This window comes from Podarcis filfolensis (assembly GCF_964270895.1).
Source record: "Podarcis filfolensis genome assembly, chromosome: 16".
NCBI lineage: Eukaryota > Metazoa > Chordata > Lepidosauria > Squamata > Lacertidae > Podarcis > Podarcis filfolensis.
The window spans coordinates 34,869,874-34,889,845 of record NC_139620.1 but is presented as its reverse complement, the minus strand read 5'-3'; the positions used below and the strand labels follow the sequence as shown (position 1 = coordinate 34,889,845).

General features: G+C 42.5%; 1 protein-coding gene and 1 long non-coding RNA gene across 7 annotated transcripts in view; both read left to right on the top strand.

The window, feature by feature from the left end:
- Positions 1 to 19,972, top strand: part of PIWIL1 (piwi like RNA-mediated gene silencing 1) — a 29,521-nt gene that overhangs the window by 1,709 nt on the left and 7,840 nt on the right. For 5 of the 6 annotated variants that reach the window (XM_083589967.1, XM_083589966.1, XM_083589968.1 and 2 more), the window contains 14 exons: positions 2,350 to 2,409; positions 4,888 to 4,986; positions 5,869 to 5,989; positions 7,297 to 7,422; positions 7,720 to 7,934; positions 8,379 to 8,500; positions 9,454 to 9,534; positions 13,962 to 14,159; positions 15,181 to 15,292; positions 17,079 to 17,205; positions 18,301 to 18,418; positions 18,556 to 18,670; positions 18,824 to 19,011; positions 19,357 to 19,429. In XM_083589967.1, coding sequence (XP_083446093.1) covers positions 4,906 to 4,986; positions 5,869 to 5,989; positions 7,297 to 7,422; positions 7,720 to 7,934; positions 8,379 to 8,500; positions 9,454 to 9,534; positions 13,962 to 14,159; positions 15,181 to 15,292; positions 17,079 to 17,205; positions 18,301 to 18,418; positions 18,556 to 18,670; positions 18,824 to 19,011; positions 19,357 to 19,429 — 1,677 coding nt within the window. In that variant the 5' untranslated portion in view covers positions 2,350 to 2,409; positions 4,888 to 4,905. Of the gene's footprint in view, positions 1 to 1,630; positions 1,747 to 2,349; positions 2,410 to 4,887; positions 4,987 to 5,868; positions 5,990 to 7,296; positions 7,423 to 7,719; positions 7,935 to 8,378; positions 8,501 to 9,453; positions 9,535 to 13,961; positions 14,160 to 15,180; positions 15,293 to 17,078; positions 17,206 to 18,300; positions 18,419 to 18,555; positions 18,671 to 18,823; positions 19,012 to 19,356; positions 19,430 to 19,972 lie in introns of those variants that run through there. The other variant, XM_083589969.1, reaches the window with a different exon arrangement.
- Positions 15,303 to 16,829, top strand: LOC310751507. Its single transcript, XR_014542574.1, has 2 exons — positions 15,303 to 15,771; positions 15,805 to 16,829. It is a non-coding gene; the product is annotated as an uncharacterized lncRNA (long non-coding RNA).

Here is a 19,972-nt window from a genome sequence, read left to right as displayed (position 1 = left end):
TTAATGTGCTTCTTGAGGCAACTCCTTTGTTGCCTTGGCCGTGTGTTTTGGGTTATTGTCATGCTGGAATACCCACCCTCAACCCATTTTCAATGCCCTGGTTGAGGGAAGGAGGTGCTCGCCCAAGATTTGACAATGCATGGTCCTGTCCATCATCCCTTCGAAGCGGTGAAGGTGTCCTGTCCCCTTAGCAGAAAAGCACCCCCAAAGCATAATATGTCCCCCTCCATGTTTGACAGTGGGGGGATGGTGTTCTTGGGGTCGTAGGCAGCATTCCTCCTCCAAACATGGTGAGTTGAGTTGATGCCAGAGAGCTCAATTTTGGTCTCATCTGACCACAATACTTTCACCCAGTTCTCCTCTGGGGCATTCAGATGTGCATTGACAAGCTGCAGACGGGCCTGTACACGTGCTGTCTTGAGCAAGGGGACCTGGCGGGCTCTGCAAGGTCTCAGTCCTTCATGACGTAGCGAGTTACCAACTGTTTTTATGGTGACTATGGTCTCAGCTGCCCTGAGATCATTGACAAATTTCCCCCGTGTGGTTCTGGACTGCTTCATCACCGTTCTGATCATTGCAACTCCACGAGATGAGATCTTGCATGGAGCCCCAGACTGACGGAGGTTGACTGTTATTTTGTGTTTCTTCCATTTGCGAATTATTGCACCAACTGTTGTCGCTTCACCAAGTTGTTTGGCTACTTCGGAATCTGCTGGATTGATTGCTTCTGTCAACAGGTGTCTTTTGTACAGGTACTGTAACGAGCTGGGATTACAGGTAACACCTCTCCCTTACAGCAGGTGCTTCTAATCTCAGCTTGTTACATACAGCGAAAATACCGGGTAGCCTGACATCTGGCTGGTTGATAGGGGATCAAATACTTATTTCACTCATTATAATGCACATCAATCTCTGACTCTTGTCTTCTGAGTTTCTGGGCTTTTTCCTGTTATTCGGTTTCTCACAGCTACAAGAAACCTACCATTAAAATTATGGACTGGTCATTTCTTCGTCAGAGGGCGAACGGGCAAATTTAGCAGGGGAACAAATATTTCCCCCCCTCACTGTAGCTTCTCACTGATCTCAGTTTGGCGTACTATTACAATTAGACATGATTATCAGTTTCTGTAGGTCTACTGTTCTGTATGATTAAAATTGGATACATGTCCATGTATCTACTCTTGAGTTTACGTTACAAATACAAGCAAACTTTTATTCCATAATACTGTAGGGCTTTTTAAATAAAAACATTGCACAGTAATATGCAGCACTGTGTATTTTGTGTGTTTGGGTCATTTACATGTGTACTCAAAAGAAGGTTGATGGGACTTATTCTCTGGTAAACTGCAGTCACGGAAGTGCATCCAGTGTTAGTCATGTTTATTGATTTCATTGCATCTGCTCTGGATTTAACTAACTTTGACCCATTAATTTTGGTGGGCTTAGTCTTAAGTTGATGTTAGTTGGGCATAGCCCATGCATGTGTGTTGTGATATTGAAGATGCTGTGTGTCCCATTAATTTAATACACATTTTTTATTTAGTTTATATCCTGCCATTCATTCAAAGTCTAGGGTGGTTTATAATTTAATATATTGTTTGGGTTTTATAATATATCTGGCCAACTCATCTCTAGGATCATTCCAAAGTGATAAAACAAAAAGATTGTATTGAATTTATACTGCACACCTGACTTGAGAGTTTGAGTTCACAGTAGTTTCATCAGTAACCATCTCTCCTCTCAAAAGTAAGAGTATTGAAATCAGTACACTTAAGTTAGGCATGGTTAACGTAGGTCCTTTGATTTCAACAGATTACTTGTTACAGGGCTTACCTTTTGCTCCATGTGTGACTTCTCTTGCTCATGACTTTCCCCATGAAAACCTGCTCTTTAGAGCTGAAGTGCAACAAATGGCAATTCAGGTTTTCCATGGATTCTCATTTGTTGTAAACCACGCATGGGAAACATAGAGGATATGGTAGTTGGCTACACAACAAAGAAACTACTTGCTGCTGTTGCTTTATCCCAAAAAATAGAACTTTATGATATTAAATATAACAAGCATATAATACATATTCTGCCGCTGCATTGACTTGTGTCTATGTCTGATATTGCATTCAAACTGGTGAGTGAATAGCACAGCAGTTGAAGAGGGGTTGGGAAATGTATGTAAAAATAAGAATACAGAAAGGAGAGGGGGTGAGTGGAGAACGTGGAGTGAGGAGAAAGGTAGGAAAGGAGGAAGAAATAGGTCAGAAATCCAGAAAAAGGTAGTAACAGGTCTGGAGTAAACTTTTTAATGTTAATTTTAATTGAAAGTTTAATTTATATTCTCCCTTTTCTCAAAAGGAGCTCAAGGTGGTGTACGTGCTGCTTTTCTCCATTTTATCCTTGCAACAATCCTGTGAGGTAGGTTTTGGGGAGTGGAGGTGTGGTGAGCTGGCAGCTGTGGGAAGCACCTCCTTTGTGTGGCATCGAGTGAGCTGTTGGGGTAAGATCACCCTTGTGGACTTTTGTGGGGCGGTAGGGTTCCCCATGTGCTGTTTCCATTTAATCTAACTTGTGTAAAATGAAGGTTACAATCTTCATACCAAAGCAGTGATAACCCCAAGCCTTTTTCGTCAGAGGTATAAGTGCACTCATTTCTACGTGAAAGGGAGTTTCCTTGAGTTAAATATGGCTTAATTCTAAATAATGGGAGCCTTAAAATAGAATTTTATAAGCCCCATGGGACACAGTGTCTTAGAGCTAAGCATATCTGTATCTAGTGGTTGCTATAAATTCCAGTGAATTTTACTTTGAAGCCTCACAGCCTGCTAAATTATAATCCCAAAAGTTGCTAGTTTAGATAAGAAATTGCTAGCCTACTGGTGGCTCTGCAGAAGAGGGATGTTAGAATTATGTCCCTTTGGCAGCCTGCTTGGTTTCATTGCGGAGGAAAATGACAATTTTAAACAGCAGCAGAAGTTTGAGTAAAGCATGGATTGATAGGTCGGCAAGTGGCAATTTTCAGCAGAGGTTTTGAGTAAAACGAGCAGGGGGGGAATGGGAGCTTATGCAGGAATTGTGTAAGCTTTTTGGTGTTAGCTTCTAGGGCTGGATGATATATTGTCCAAAACTAGTTTGAAGTCCCTTTAGTGATACTGGTTTCATAATTTGACCTGGCAATATATTGTGAATCATAGTGTGTGTGCATGCGCTATGCAAAAATCACAATGTGGGGAAAACCGTGAAACCATCCAATGCTTCTACATAGCTCCATCCTTATTTCAGATAGTGTGACATATCAGTATATCATGATGTTAAGCTGGTGATATATCACAATGTTGGAAACCAGATATCGCCCAGCCATATTAGCTTCTGAGTTGTACCCATTGCTGCTATTTTGCTTTGTTAAATCGTGTTTCTTTTAAAAAAGCAACCTTTACTCAAAATTCTGCCATTGTTTAAAACAGCCGTTTCCCTTTGTGTGCTTCCCTTCTTGTTTTACTCAAAACTTCTTCCATTCCTCAGATGCCGTGTGTGAGAAAGGAAGGACATGAACCTTTCCATAATGTGTTTCACTCCTGGTACCATGTGCTATCATTAGCATGTAATTCCTGATTTAGTGTAGTAATTTAGATGATATTTTTATTAACAAGCAAATACCCTTGTATGTGCAACGTCCATCAACTGAACATAACCTTCACTAACTGAATGAGCTAACTGACAAGCTTGCTCTTAGGAGTCTATTCATCTTAAAAGCATGCATAAATAAATATATATATATAATCATGGTTTGTGTGTGCAAAGTGGGCTGCGGAATAGCAGAGGAGGGGTGATGAGAATGGTGTGCAGGGGAGAGTTGAAAAAAGGCAATAGAAAAAGTGAAGGTGGAAATGGAGTGTACAGGGGGTTGCGAAAAGGAAGTAGGCAACATGGGGATGGGATTGAAGATGAAAGATCTGAAGAATAGTGGGTGAAAAGCAAGCTTAGAAGTTGCATGGTGGGAAGGGAGAGTCCAATGGAGTTAATGTGGAGGGAATAGCAGTGGAGTTGGTGAGCAGGGGCAAAACACCTAGTTAATAATGTTCAATAAAATGCAGCATGATTCTGGCCAGAATCATGCAGTGTGACGCTTTCCTAAAGCAAAGTTAATAAAAGAATTTGCTACGATGTTTTAAAGATTTGGGTGCATAAACCAAAGCTGATTCACGCAAACATGATAGAATAAACTTAATCTTAGAGGAGTCCACTCAAAATGCAAATTGCTGCCTACACGTGCTGCTTGTTCAGTGCTTTTTAACATCTGACAAATTGGATAGTAAACTGAACAGTGTGCTGTCAAAATGAAATACAAGAGAAATGCTTTTATTTTAATGCAAAAGTGGTGAGAGCACATTTATTACATCACAATTTTGATAAAACTGATAAATATTAAACATATATCAGATGCTTTCTAGCATAGCACTTAAAATATAAGTTGAACATTTTTTCCAAATACCATGGTATTGTGTAAGCTCAGCAAACTATTCAGGGGCCAAGTTAACACAATTTTTTCCCTATAGGACAAAAAACCATGGGGGTCTTTTTTGAATGAGAAAAAAGCTAATGTAGGGAAGTGACTAAGCAGCCCTTCCTGCATTTCCTCCACTGAAACCTTCAGCCTTTGTTTTGTGTTGGTTTCAGTGTTGGAGAAAAAGTATGAGACTATTAATCTGTAGTTTGCCCTTTATTTTTAAAGGATTCTTTGAGCATCTTCTAATAGTGCTCAAAAACTTTTCCATTTGTTGTCCAGAAATTAGAATGAGCCAGTGTGTGGCTTTAGCTTGAATGCTGGTGGAAATTTTTTTACCTTATTGGAATATGAGGGAATCAAAATGTGTACATTTCGTTTAATAATTGCAGTTTGTTACTTGAGCAACCATGTCTGGTAGAGCCAGAGCCAGAGCAAGGGGAAGGGCCCGTGGCCAGGAGACCGCTACACCTACAGTAGGAGTACCTATGGTGAGTGTTTAAAAGCTCAAGGATTGGATATTTAGATATAGGGAGTGTTGATTCATGTATAGTTTTATATTCCATTACTTTGAGTTTTCTTTAAAACTTCTTTAAAAAATAATTGGATGGTTAATAAAATAGCCCACTGAAACTATTCCAGTAAAGCCTTGCATAGCTTTGACTTTGTGCCCAAGAGTCAACACAAGTGTTTTTATTTTCCATTTGTGGGCTTTGATAAGGTGTTCAATAACTCAGGTGACATAAGCTTAATAAGAAATGATATTCAGATTTTCAGAGTTACACTTCCTTCTCTGGCTTTCCTCTTTTTTTTGTAAAGGATCTTTGTATGTCATCCTCATACCTTCCACAATGTTTTTCCTTCCCTTTTGTTGTCTGGCATGGTTGCTAGTGGCCAAAGGTCAACCCTCAGGGACAGCAAAAGAAGAAGAGGTAGACTGGTTGGATTGGTGGGGAGTGGGTTTAATACCATTGTTTCTGCTGGCTTGTTGGCCACTGCAGGTCCTTCACAAAAGGTTTTCTAGGAGGTTCATTCATTGTGTCCAGATTGCTGGCCATATTATTGGAGCAGGTGGGTTTCCATGAGTCCCTCTGCACGAGAGTAGGAAGGAGTCTTCTTGCCAGCTCAGAAGCCATAGTATCACAGGCAGCTGTTGGTACTCAAGTCTCCTCACTGTCTCTAAAGATTGGGGCCTGTCTGGAACTTTCAGCACAGTCTTTTTCACCTAGAACAACCACCTAACCTTTTATAACCCACAAATCTCCCTGTCATGGGCAGTTTTAGGAGTTGAGTCATATCTGGATGCCTCTTTCACCTTGGATATTCATGGTGAGCAGCCAGCATTCTTTTCTAATTGTTATTGAATTATCTAGGTTCAGGCACCTACCTATGTGCAAACTGCAGCTCAGCAGCCTGAAGCTGAGCCACCAGCTGAAGGAGAACTAATTGGGCGTGGGCGGCAAAAAAGAGGACCTGTTGCACCAAGATCGCAAGGTAAGTGCAGCAGAAGACCACTGTTGTTCAAAAGAGCCTGTTGTCTCCATATTATGTTGCTGTTTGGATTAGCATTAGATTTCAAGAAGTTTCAGTTAATTAGCATTTAGCTTTTTCTGTTTTCTGCTGTGATACTGCCTGTTTGGATTTGCTATGAGAAGGAAGATTTACTGCTGAGAGTTTATGAAATGTGGAAACAAAGCAAGTTATTTTATTTATTTTACAATATTTATATACTACAAGAGTTAAAATTATAATCTTGCAGTCCTAACCACATAATCATTTGTGTGCAGCGCTTATATATCTATGCTTCAGTTTCAACATTGTTTGGTACTACCCCAAGCACTTACTGAAAAACTTCTCCCTTTGCTTCAGGTAGCGTTGGAAGTAGTGTTGGTACTGTGGGCTATCTCTAACCTTGTTGTTGTTTAGTCGTTTAGTCATGTCCTACTCTTCGTGACCCCATGGACCAGAGCACGCCAGGCACTCCTGTCTTCCACTGCCTCCCGCAGTTTGGTCAGACTCATACTGGTAGCTTCGAGAACACTATCCAACCATCTCGTCCTCTGTCGTCCCCTTCTCTTTGTGCCCTCCATCTTTCCCAACATCAGAGTCTTTTCCAGGGAGTCTTCTCTTCTCATGAGGTGGCCAAAGTATTGGAGCCTCAGCTTCACGATCTGTCCTTCCAGTGAGCACTCAGGGCTGATTTCCTTAAGAATGGATACGTTTGATCTTCTTGCAGTCCATGGGACTCTCAAGAGTCTCCTCCAGCACCATAATTCAAAAGCATCAATTCTTTGGCGGTCAGCCTTCTTTATGGTCCAGCTCTCACTTCCATACATCACTACTGGGAAAACCATAGCTTTAACTATACGGACCTTTGTTGGCAATGTGATGTCTCTGCTTTTTAAGATGCCGTCTAGGTTTGTCATTGCTTTTCTCCCAAGGAGCAGGCGTCTTTGAATTCTGTGGCTGCTGTCACCATCTGCAGTGATCATGGAGCCCAAGAAAGTAAAATCTCTCACTGCCTCCATTTTCCCCCCCTTCTGTTTGCCAGGAGGTGATGGGCCCAGTGGTCATGATCTACGTTTTTTTGATGTTGAGCTTCAAACCATATTTTGCACTCACGTCTTTCACCCTCATTAAAAGGTTCTTTAATTCCTCCTCACTTTCTGCCATCAAGGTTGTTTCATGGGTTGCCAAGAGATGCAGTGTTAAGATTTAGCTGACCGAAATTTTCTTGCTGATACTCGGGGGGGGGGGGGTAAAACAAGTGCAAGTCATGATGGTTCCTCCCAAAATTACAGAACTTCAGATTTCAGCTGGTTTTCAAGAAATGTCATTGGGAGAAAGAGGTGGACGCCGCAGAGACTTCCATGACCTTGGCGTAAATACTCGTCAATCAATGGCACATGTTAAAGACTCTAAAACAGGTACATAATTCGAAAGCATACAAATGTGTAAATTATAAGTACTATGCAATAATAAATAAGGATGCTGTATTCCTTTCTAATTTAGCAGCTGCTCTATTGAACTCCCAAACCACTATTTAAATTTCCAAGGTGGCAGAGAAAGCTAAATGAAGGCCAGTGTGGGAGGGGGAGGAAAGGGAGTCCAAGGCTCACCATGCCTGTATTAAATTCCGGTGGGGCTCTTGGAGTTCTGTTCTATGACTACTAACTTCTCTGCTAGCAAGAGATGGCTGATAGCAGCTGGATGCCTTTCTTCAGGTGCTTCAGGTACTCTGATAAAATTAAGCACAAACCATTTTCGGCTGACTTCTCGTCCGCAATGGGCCTTGTTCCAATATCACATTGACTACAATCCACAAATGGAAGCCCGGCGTCTTCGTTCAGCTTTGCTGTTTCAGCACGAGGACCTAATTGGGCGGACACATGCTTTTGATGGGACAATTTTGTTCTTGCCAAAGAAACTGGAAAACAAGGTATGGTGGCTCTAAAGTTCTTAAAATCTAATTGTGCCTAAACTTTCTAACACAATAGTCACACTGCATCTTCTAAGCTATGTGTGCTTTTCACCTTGGCTCTGAAGTTCAGGGTGGTCATAGCAACAAGCTCAAATGGCTTGAGATGTGTATTCCGTTTGCTGCTGGGTGCTTTATTGGTTTATGCTGTGAACACATTTGCAAACTAGAGAAACTTGTGAGCACCACATGTCCACTAAAACCAGGCAAACACTGATATAATGCTTCTTTGAGGTCTAATTTTGCTGGGAGGTGGGTGAGGAAGGTATCCTGTGGGTACCTGGAAGGGACTCTGTCGGCACAGGCACCAGATTGGCAACAACCACTCTTAAGGGATTGATCTGCATGTCCCCTTGATGTAAAGCAAAATCGTAAGATATTTAACTTGTCACTTAATATTCTCAGGTTTCTGAAGTGTTTAGTCAGACCCGACAAGGAGAGACTGTGAAGATTACAATCACTTTAACCAATGAGCTGCCATCTACTTCACCGACATGCCTACAGTTTTACAACATTATTTTTAGAAGGTTGGCTTTCAGTGTTGATTTCCTGTGAAAGAAATACTAGCGATGGGACAGCAGTATGTTTATTTTAATAGCTCATATTGGTCTTCTGTTTGTGGTGAGCCAGATTTTTTTAATGCACTGTAAGTCAGCTAGCTTTATTACTCTGAAATACTCTCCTCTACTGAGTGGAGTGAGTTTTTCCTATTTGCTTCTGTAGGCAGGGCCATACAAAATGACCTAGTTTTTATCCTGCTTGCTTTATAGTGACAGTATGTTGAAAGAACCCCTGCTCAGCCGATGCTAGCTTCTTCAGGGCAACATCCTGGATAGTTGCTCTTCATTGTGCTCCAGGGTGAGAAGGGAGTGGGCTGCTTTAGCTGTCTCTCCATTTTCTGGCAGTAGTGCGCTTGACAACCACATGTTTTGTGGATTTCTGTTATTAGTGACATGCTCCTCAACAAAACTTAATGTTGCCACCTTTCAGGTTCTCCATACCAGTGTGTGGTTGGAAGGAAATGGTTGTGGGGATGATCCTAAGTGTTGTTGCTTGTGTAAAATCTATATACAATGGTACCTCAGATTAAGTACTTAATTCGTTCCGGAGGTCCGTTCTTAACCTGAAACGGTTCTTAACCTGAAGCACCACTTTAGCTAATGGGGCCTCCTGCTGCTGCCTCGCCACCGCCGCACGATTCCTGTTCTCATCCTGAAGCAAAGTTCTTAACCTGAGGTACTATTTCTGGGTTAGCGGAGTCTGTAACCTGAAGCGTATGTAACCCGAGGTACCACTGTAAATCTGACTTGCCACATAAGAAGCACTTAAACAGAACTGAGGTGTTCTTTTCTATAAATGTTCAAGAGAGACTTGTGGAAAGACCTTAGCCAAACCATGGCAGAACCTATATTTTAGGTGCTATGTTGTGGATTGGTAGCACTGTTATTATCTAACCACTCCCAAATATATTTTTCCCCAGGCTACTGAAAATAATGAACTTGCAGCAAATTGGACGAAATTATTACAATCCAAGTGACCCAATCAGTATTCCCAAGCACAGGTAATGAAATAGGGCTTAAATGTTTTGGTGCTCTCGTAACAGATTTTCAGGTCAGCCAATTTTTACTCTACTGAACAGCTTATTGTGTGTCATTCCTATTTTGGATAATGTATTTTTTTTGGTATCCTGTACTTAAATTTTATGTAGTGTACTTTGCACAGTAATATGTAGCATAGACCAACAACTGTTTTTGGTTTCTTATGTTCTGTAGATAAGGTCATATGCTATAGATCAGTGGTTCCCAACCATTTTGGTATGGTGACCAACAAATGCAAGTTGCCTTGGCAAATTGCCTTGGGTGACTCATTGATTTATTGTCACATGTATTGCGTGTCGAGACCCTGCAGCCACCCCCTCGTTCGGAAATAACTCACACAAGGACACAAATATTAGGTTTATGTTATTGGGCAAATTTTGGCCACAACTTTATTGAATTACAGAATGTGAGCGATATTGGCTTAGGCATTGATTGGATCTGACTATATCTGACTCCTGCCTGCTGTGCAGGAAGTCCAGAAAGGGTAAGCCACTGGTAGGGGGAGTCCTGTCGATGCAAACCAACGGAAGCTCCCCCTGGTGTTTCCGTTGGGGTCATGTCAAGGTCCTAGCCCCCAGCCGGGCTTCGGACAAGATCAACACCCCCGGATTCCTTTAATGGAATACCCTTAAGCATGGAGGGGCAGGTGATGGCCACACCTCCCCTCCCCCACACAAGGTCAAACAATACCTAACTGCAACCCTAACAAAGTTGTGACGATTGCTACGAGATAGGCGAAAACCAAGTGGCCAGTGCCAATTTGCCAAGTGGAAAAATTCCTACCGGACCCCTCAGACAACCAAGGCGACCAACCGAAGTCCATAGCAAGGCCAGTGCCTAACCTGCAAATAGGGAGGGAGGGCGAGTGATTGAAGAAGCGAGCCAAAGAGGAAGTCCTCTGGCTCGCTCCTCCGTTTAAACTGTCCCGGCCACGCTCCCCTGGCCAGCGGATTGGCTGGCTGGGCTCTGACGTGGCCATGATCCCCTGGGCAACGGGGACAAGGTCCCCCGCCCCCGGTGGGGAGTGGGTGGCCACGCAGTCCACCGCAACTCCTCCCCACTGGGAAGTGGAGCGGATTTGTGGACCATAGTTCTTTGGCAGCTGTTGGTTTCACACTTAACTCATAACTTTTTGTTGTAAGAGGGATGGGATGCCTTTGGTGCCTGCAGATTAGAAGCAAGATGTAATAGCTGCTTAAAATCATAGGTGCCAACTCTCCGAGGCCCAAGTACCCACAAAATTCCCCATGAAGGGACCAGGCACCCACAGATTTTGGTGCCAGGGCCATTCATGCTGCATGGCAATCACGGACCCAAGCCGTGGGGCTAGTTGGCACTCCTGCTCAAAATAGTTCTGAGCATCTTGTGAACCACCCCTGGATGTGCTGTCAGAGAGCAGTTCCCAAGTGTTAAAATTTAAGATTTAAGTCTTTCTGATATTAGATTACCAGTATAAATACAGTGTTATAATATGCAACTGAAACTAAGTTCTAATATATTCATCATACCAGTTAAAGGCAATGATCATTTTGGATTAACTGAAGAAGCCAATGACCCACTTGCAGACTCTGACCCACTTGCAGGTTGCATCCCACAGGTTGGGGAACACTGCTGTAGATAATACAGCTTTTTCATCAGCCTCTTCTGAATAACTCCCATTGCTGAAAGTGGAGTAGGTTATTACTCCTCCCATTTGCTATGCTTCTTGGTCTACAGTGATGAGCTTCTCCTGTCTGCCTGCTTCAAAGCAGTGAGGCTTTCACACAGTTCCAGCTCTGAACTTTTATGTCCAACATCTGCACATGTACTGTGTGACTCAAGAGCCGCTGAGATAGAACTCTTCACTGTTGTGCATGAGATAATTGGTAAGGGTGGAAGTTACTTTTGCAAGGATCTATGGCTAGAGTTAGGTGTGCACTTGTCTTTTATTGTCTACTTGCAACAAAGATAAATGGTCACCATTGCACATGGTGGACTGCATGTTTACTTTTTAGAAATGCATTTCCAAAGGAATGTATTCTTTCAATTTTTTTCCTATTAGCAGTTAGAAGACAGTGCTGACTGCAAAGATGTGTGTACTGTATGTGGGTCGCAGGATTTTCTATTTGAGCCTATTTAGAAAATTATTTGTGGAAATGTTTGAACATGTCTCTGTTGGAAGCAGGCAAGTGTACCTTCAGGATATGGTGATTATTGGGGCATTTCTCTTTTTTTGAGTGGAAGAACTGCAGACATTCCTGGATGGGATTAACTGTATCTGGATCATTGCCAGTTTGTGTTCAGACATGAGTTTGGGACTGAATCAACCTTGGTTACCTGATGGATGACCTTTAAGAGAAAAGGGCAATGGCCTTTAGTACCACTGTCCATGGTATCCTTTTTGAACAGACTATGTTCAAAATGGGGGTTGGGAGGGTTATTGAGTTGTCGTTTTGATTGTTTATTTTGATTTTATTCTGCGAACTGCCCTGAGACCTCTGTGTATAGGGCAGTATATAAATTCAATAAATAAATAAAATATATGGGATGGGCATCAGTGGCACTGTCATAGTGGCTATGTTCCTAACTTCAGGCTTGGGAATGAAGTGTTACACTGGGAGAGTCCTCTTTGAAGGGTCCTGGTGTTTATGCAGTGGGGTGCAACAGAGCACTGTTTTGTCCCCAGTGTTATTCAGCATCAATATGAGGCTGTTAGGAGGGGTCATTAGGAGTTTTGGAGCAAGTTATCATTAAAGGTAAAGGTAAAGGTACCCCTGCCCGTACGGGCCAGTCTTGACAGACTGTAGGGTTGTGCGCTCATCTCACTCTAGAGGCCGGGAGCCAGGCCGTCCGCAGACACTTCCGGGTCACGTGGCCAGCGTGACGAAGCTGCTCCAGCGAACCGGCCCCAGAACAGCACACGGAAACGCCGTTTACCTTCCCGCTATAAAGCGGTACCTATTTATCTACTTGCACTTAAGGGTGCTTTTGAACTGCTACGAGGGCAGGAGCTGGGACCGAACGACGGGAGCTCACCCCGCCGCGGGGATTCGAACCGCCGACCATGCGATCGGCAAGTCCTAGGCGCTGAGGTTTTACCCACAGCGCCACCCGCATGCTGTAGATACCAGACTATTCTCATTATATCTGTGTCAGGCGAAGGTTTGCAAGCCCTAGATGCCTAGATCTAGGCCATGGTGGACTGGTTGAGGGTCAGTTGAACAGCTTGGGTCCTGGAAAGGTAGACTTTCTGCGTAGCTGGTTACTGTGCCCAGGAGTTGGGTCAATTGCCTTTTCTGGATGGTGTGCTTCCTTTAAAGGAGCAGGTATGCAGTCTGAGGGTACTTCTTACTACATTTCCATCTCTTCCACTAGAGGTCCAAGTGAATTTTGTGGCCTGGAGTCCTTTTTTATCAGCTGCATCTGGTATTCCAGCTGCAGCCATTCCTGGATCTCAACAACCTGACCATGGTGGGCCATGCAGGGTAACTTCAAGGCTCTATTGTAATTTGGTTTATGTGGGGCTGCTCTTGTATTTCATCAGAGAGCTGCAGCTTAGAGCATAATAAAGCAGCAGGCAAACTGGTTACAGGAGCAGATTACTGGCAACATCTTAGTCCACTGCTGAGTGAGCTGCACTGGTTGCCAATTTGCTTTTGGCTGGTTCAAGGGCTTGTTAATTCACGAAGCCCTAAACAGCTTAGGCCCAAAGTTCCTTAAGGAACACCTGATCCCTTAATGTGTCACCTTTGGCACTTAGAGTGGCTCCTTATGCCCCTGAGGTTTGATTGGCTTTTAGTGTGCCTTCAGTGGGGCAGATTCTGCCCTGTGGAACTCCCTGCCAGTAGAAGTTGAGCAGGAGTTGTCTCTGCCTTCTTTCATGTACTTTTTGAAAACTGCACTGCACTTTGAATTTTTATTTAAACCAACCAGCATCTACTGATGTTTTATTTGTTTTTAATTCTGTCAAAGGCAGGTTTTATTGTGTTTTGTATGTTGCAACCTGCCTTGTCATTTATTTTGAAAGAGGATTATACGTTTTCAGATAAAATTTTGAAGATTTAGAATTTCAGAAATAAGGAAAGCATCTTTGACTTCATGACCTTTGGAATTGTGTTTCTTTTTGTTGAGTGGCAGATTCTACAAAGCATGATTGTAACTATAAATGAAAAGCTTCTCCTAAAAATGTCCAGTTGTATTCTCAAAGTGTTGCCCTGGTTCCTATGTAAAACCATGCCATAGTTAAACCAGAGTACAGTACATAAGCAGATTGTAGTCTGTTAACTGTAAACAAACCATACTTGACTTACTGGGCAGGATTTAATCAAACAAATGGCTGAGCATCTCTTGCAAACGAGGTCACTGAATGGCAATTTGTGATGTGACATTCTGTCCTCTGTCTGTGTGGCAGGTTGATGATTTGGCCAGGTTTTACAACTTCCATTCTGCAATATGAAACAAGTATCATGTTGTGCACAGATGTGAGCCACAAAGTTCTCAGGAGTGAAACTGTTCTGGATTTTATGTATTCCATGTATGAGCAGGTGGGAGAACAGCGGTTCAGGGAAATATGTGCTAAAGAACTGGTTGGCTTGATTGTTCTTACAAGGTAAGATTTGTTTGATCATTTGCTGGGCAGGGGGGGCGGGGTCTGTGATCTCACAGAAGGGAATTGTAGCCATGCTTGCAGTACCTGTTGTCTAGATTGTGTATAGAAACAGTTGGTTGCTGTTTATAAATGGGTAGGATTGCTTTACTTGGGTTTCCACTGTTCCTACTTATTTTAGCACAGTCTATTTGAAAGCAGTGAACAGTTTGCTAAAGAGCACATAGTTGAAAGCACTTAAAAGGGTATTACTGGTCCAAAATATAAATAACTGTTTCTCTTAAAGGAACAAAACAGTGTTTAGGATGTGCATACATTGCAAGGTATATCATTGCTTGCTTCCCTGACTTAGTCTTCTGCGCCCTGAAGGCTTTTTAGCAGAGTTCTGGTAATGTTGACGCAGGGCTGATTGAAGTATATTCTACTGTAAGCAAAAGGCACAAAGTTACTATTGCCCTCTGAATGAAAAAAATCTGACTTCAAATAAAGCGACTTAATTTAGTGATTGTAAGGGATAATGTTTTACCCCTTTGTGGGCACTATGCTTATCCCTGGAATGGAATGTTGACCTGAAATGCTCTTTCTGCCATAAATCTCCCCTATCCTGCTGAATTAATAAAAATTCTCCATTCATAAAAGAGGGCTTCCAAGGTGGGCTACCTCCTACTTGCTCCAGGGCTTTTCTGCAAATTAAGGAAGTTTGTCTGCTTGTTGTAGGAGTTTCTCTTCAGAGTTCCTCTCTATTTCAGATTTGGGCAAGTATTTCTGATAGGAGTTTTAAATGTTCTGACAATATCCTTTTTCTTTTCTCCAGCACTTGGATAAAACAATCAACTGAGAGAGGCTTTATTTCAAATTGAGTTGGGGGGCCTGAAAGTATCACCATGTCTCTTTTCCTGTTATGCTAAGGCAGTTTCCCGTCTGATAGCGGGTCATGTAGTATTGTTAACAGTTTTTTGTACAATGTTTTATGCTGAAATCACAAAGGAAGCAAGATTAACAGAACTTTTCAAAACTTTGCCAGATATAACAACAAAACATACCGAGTTGATGACATAGATTGGGATTCCAATCCCCAAGCTTCCTTTAAGAAGGGAGATGGAACTGAAATCAGCTTTATGGACTACTACAAAATGGTAGGATACGTTGGCTTCCACTGTGTTGAACCTTCACATTAGCTTTTCTAAAGTTAAGATTGGCAAAAAGTACTCATTGTGTTTGTCTGTCTGTCTTTTTACCAGTTAAATAATACAGTGAACTTAGCTATCTAAAGATACGCATCTTGAACTGTAGGCAAATACTTGTCATCCCAAAGGCATGCCTTTTGCTACTGTTTGTTAAAATCCAGAAATAATTTTGAGAGGAAAAAAGGGGTGTGGACTTCTATCTTCTCTATATTCAGTAGATTGCCTTGCCTCTGTAGAGACCCCAAGTCCATTTTCTGCCTCCTGTACAGGTGGATCTGTTTCATCTCACTCACCCCCTTGTCTCCCGTTATGTAATTATTGGTGACGTAAAGTATTGGTAGGCTTCCAGTCAGGGTGAAATAAATTGCAAAAACCATAGGGTTGACTCTAAAAATAGCAGCTTGGTGTTCCTGTCTTTGCTCTGAAATGTGCAAATTTACCTTTTACCCTGTTGTCATTAGGCTGAGTTTCACTGCTCCTGTTCTTTGCCATTGGCTGCCCCTGGCAGATGCGGGGCTCAGTATCGTGTTGGGACATGAGATGAGTGAAACTATATTGCAGGGTTGCTGCTTTTTCATAAGCCCCACTCTGGTCCTGACCTGTACATCCACAAATGATGTATTTTTAATGAATATGCTGAGCATCTCCAGTATTTGCAGAACTTACTTTAGTGGCTGTAGGGAGTTTATTACTATTGTTACAAAAATTGGGTGCTACCCCCTACTCTCTGCCAAGCAGTAGCAAGATTCCAGGGCGTTCCAGGCGCTCACTCAGGGTTTCTGCTCAAGGTGCAGCAGAGACTGTCATAGCTTTAAGAACTGATTTATTCACATATTTACATCTTCAGTCTGCATAGAGGGAGCCCAGAACGTACAACATGGTCATCTCAGGCAGGGTTTGTTCCCCATAGCACTGGAGCCAAAGGCATCACTCCCAGCTAGCCTTCAGCCAAGATGGATCTCAATGTTTGTTCTCCAGTCTACCCCACACACCATGCTCAAAACAATCTTTTCTTGTCACCTCACGCCCAGTTACCCTGGCAATCTTGTCTGCCTGGGCTCAGGTTTCCTATTAGACGGGCTATCAATACCTTTTGTCATATTAACAACCTCTATCCCAGGTGAGGCCCTGACTTGGAAAGAAAGCTTTGTGTTTTTCCTCTGGTCTGCAATCATTCCTTCAATATTCAAATAATCAAAATTTTTCCATTTACTGATTTCTAGCATTTAGGGGGTTCCCCCCAAACTCACAACACTATAGCTTATACAGATACTTTTGGGGTGGTGGCTGTTGTTGTTTTTTACTTGGACTTTATATTCTGCTCCATTCCAGAGGCTCATGGTAGATCACAATGTATGAAAACCAAGCACAGTCCATTGTGTTGGACCTTGCCAGGTGATCTAGTTCCACACATTTTCTGCCATATAGGGCACCCTGCAAAAGGCTACACTGCAAGGCTAGTTTGGGGAGGAAAGAGTTGTTGTTTTTTTAAATAGGCCTGTTCTATTATTTAAAGGATGTGAAACTAATTTTCTTTTTTTCCATTGTGGCATGCCACTCAGTGGGTCCTAGCATTATGTTCTGTGTTCAGAAGTATTGCAGCTGCTAGCATCTTCCGTTGGCTATATTTATGGTATTGTGGAACTTTCATCTCTCCATGTGACACAGCTCCTTCTGACTTCATAGTCAAAAAGTTTTGCAAAACTAAATTCTAGATATTGTGATTTTAATACAGCAATATAGCCAAGAAATCAAAGACCTGAATCAACCACTTTTGGTGAGTCAGCCGAAGAGGAAGACAGGCCCAGGAGGTGTCATGGCAGGTCCAGCCATACTTGTTCCTGAACTTTGCTACCTTACAGGTATAATACAATTAAAAGGAAGCTTTCTGTCATGTTATCTGCATCTCAGTATTTTTGTTAATATTCTGGATCAAGACAAATTTTTACTTCGGAGTACAGTCATACCTTGTACTGTTGACACCACTCAGCATAGTTCTGGTAGCTAAACTCTGGATGTAGTGCTGATAGGGTCCTTCACATTAACACTCTTTCACAGGAATCTTGCAGTTACATTTGTAGCAGTTGGATAATATATGAGGTGCTTGCAAGGGGTGAGAGAGAGAGAGAGCGTGCACGGGTGCACGGGGAGAACTGGATTTAGTTAACTGTTGCCTAGCTGTATATTCAGATAAGAAAGAGTGGCTTCTACGTTATGGTTACCAGATTTTTTTTTCAATGAATCTGGGGGCATTTTCTTTTGAAGCTGAGTAGCAACAGGGAGTCAGTAGTGGGGATGGAGAGGCAGAAGACCCTGGGCCCAAGCACACATGCATATCCTGAGCCTTCCCCGCTGATCTGCCCCCTTCCCCCTTCGTTTTGACAGATCGAGGGAGGCTCGGGAGTCGTGGGAGGGGCACAAGGCGCTGTTTCTCTACCAGGCAAGGTGCAAAGCCCTTCTTTTGCACCCTTTGAAACAAAAATGCGCAGTTTTTTTTAAAAAAACTGGGCAACGGTTGGCCGGCCGCGACTCCTGAGCCTCCCCTGATCAGTCAAAACAAAGGGGGCAGGTGATCTGTACTGCCTGACGTCCCCAGTTCCCCTTTGGCAGTGGTAACGGCAGTCAGCAACCCGGAGCCAGCCTGGTAGCACAGTTGGCTCTGGCTGGCTTCAGGAGCTGCTCGCTGCCGTGGCGCCCGCTATTTTTACTCGCTGGAAGTCCCCATATGTTGTGTCTTGTGCGCAGCAGTGAGAAGCTCCTGAAGCCAGCCAAAGCCAACTGAGGCTGCCGCTGTCACGTTTCCCGGGGACAGATTTGCAAATCTGGGGACATTCCAGGGACGGAATTTGTCCGGGGACAGATTTGCGAAACCGGGGACTGTCCCCGGGAACTGGGGACATATGGTAGCCCTATTCTATGTGACATTTTGCCTTAAATAAGCTTTTTCATATTTGTAGGGTTAACCGATAAAATGCGAAGTGATTTTACCGTTATGAAAGACTTGTCTGTTCATACAAGACTTGCCCCAGACCAGAGAATGCGTGAAGTTGGAAGGCTCATTGATTACATTAACAAGTACGTTACTTAAATCATATTCAGATACTAGTTGCACAGTGTTGATTTACTAAGAAACATAAGCCTGCTATTTCCCAGAAAAAGAGATTAGCACAAATAATGTAACTCCAGTGTTTTTATTTTATATATCTAAATAGAGATGATAATGTCCAGAAAGAACTTCATGATTGGGGCTTAAGTTTTGAATCCAACTTGCTTTCCTTTTCGGGACGAGTTGTTCAGTCAGAAAAGATCCATCAAGGAGGGAAAGTGGTAAGTTAACCTTTTATTTCATTTATTTCATTTTAAAATACAGCCAGAACAGATTATTCTCATCAAGCAACATGTGTTGCTCAAGAAAAAATGTTTTAAGACTTGGATTTATGTTCATGCTGGATGATTACTTTGGAATCTTCTCTAATTCAGTTTGACTACAATCCGCAACTTGCAGACTGGTCTAAAGAAACCAGGGGAGTATCTCTAATCAGTGTAAAGCCTTTGGATAACTGGCTGTTAATCTACACACGGAGAAATTACGATGCAGCTAATGCATTAGTACAGAATCTCTTCAAAGTCACACCAGCAATGGGTATACAGATGAACAAGGCAATGATGTAAGTACCATGTAGACACTTACTGTCTTGAAACTATATGGCTTTATTTCAGAAATTGTACTGTACTAGGATGGTTAAATCAAGAAAATTTGTACTCGCAGTAATTTGTCAGAATTTCCAATAAACTACTTTGAAACCATAGGAATGTTCAGGAGAATTTGCAATACCATCTAGAACACCTAATCTTTGTTTTATCTTTTGGAAATTGAGAGTTTCAGTGGGGTCTCTGGCATTCTTAGGCACTGTATGCACTATTAAAATAAAAGGGATTCATTGCTATTGAGTTTCTTAAATTGGAATAGGTGCTGCTGAACAAAGTACAGTAAAACGTGGCCTTTTTTGTAGGATTGAAGTAGAGGACAGAACAGAAGCATATTTGAGAACTTTGAAGCAAAAAGTTGATTCAGATACAAAGATGGTATGTATTAAGTGATTTAGAAGATATAACGCTGAAACATGGTGTGGTGGCTGTATATTCTCTGAATCATGCTTGGAAAAGCTTGAATTGAATTTCCTTTTGTTGGTTTGTTTGAACTAAAGTGCATTGGCATTAGCTAATTCTCAAAACCAGTCCACCAGACTTGTCGTCCAGGGAGGCTTTTGGGTCTACGTGTGCTGCACCAAGGACTTGAGATGTACGGATTCCTTGTTATCTGGTACAATGTGGGAGCCTAGGATGATAAAAGGTTTCCAGACCCATCATCAATAGGCAGGTTACAGAGCGTGTTGCAGAGACCTGCCATTTCATATTTTAGGCTGTGCATGCTGAACATTACTGATCATTCCATCCAGTTGTGGAAAGCCACCATTGTGGTCCTACACATCAGTATGCTGCTGGGAGACGTGCAGGTTGGCCAACTGGCCCTAGTTACATAGCACACCGTAGCTTGAGCATGCCAGAAGATAGAAACCTTTTCCATAGTAATTGTGATATATTGAAGTTTTTCTTTCATTTTTTTTT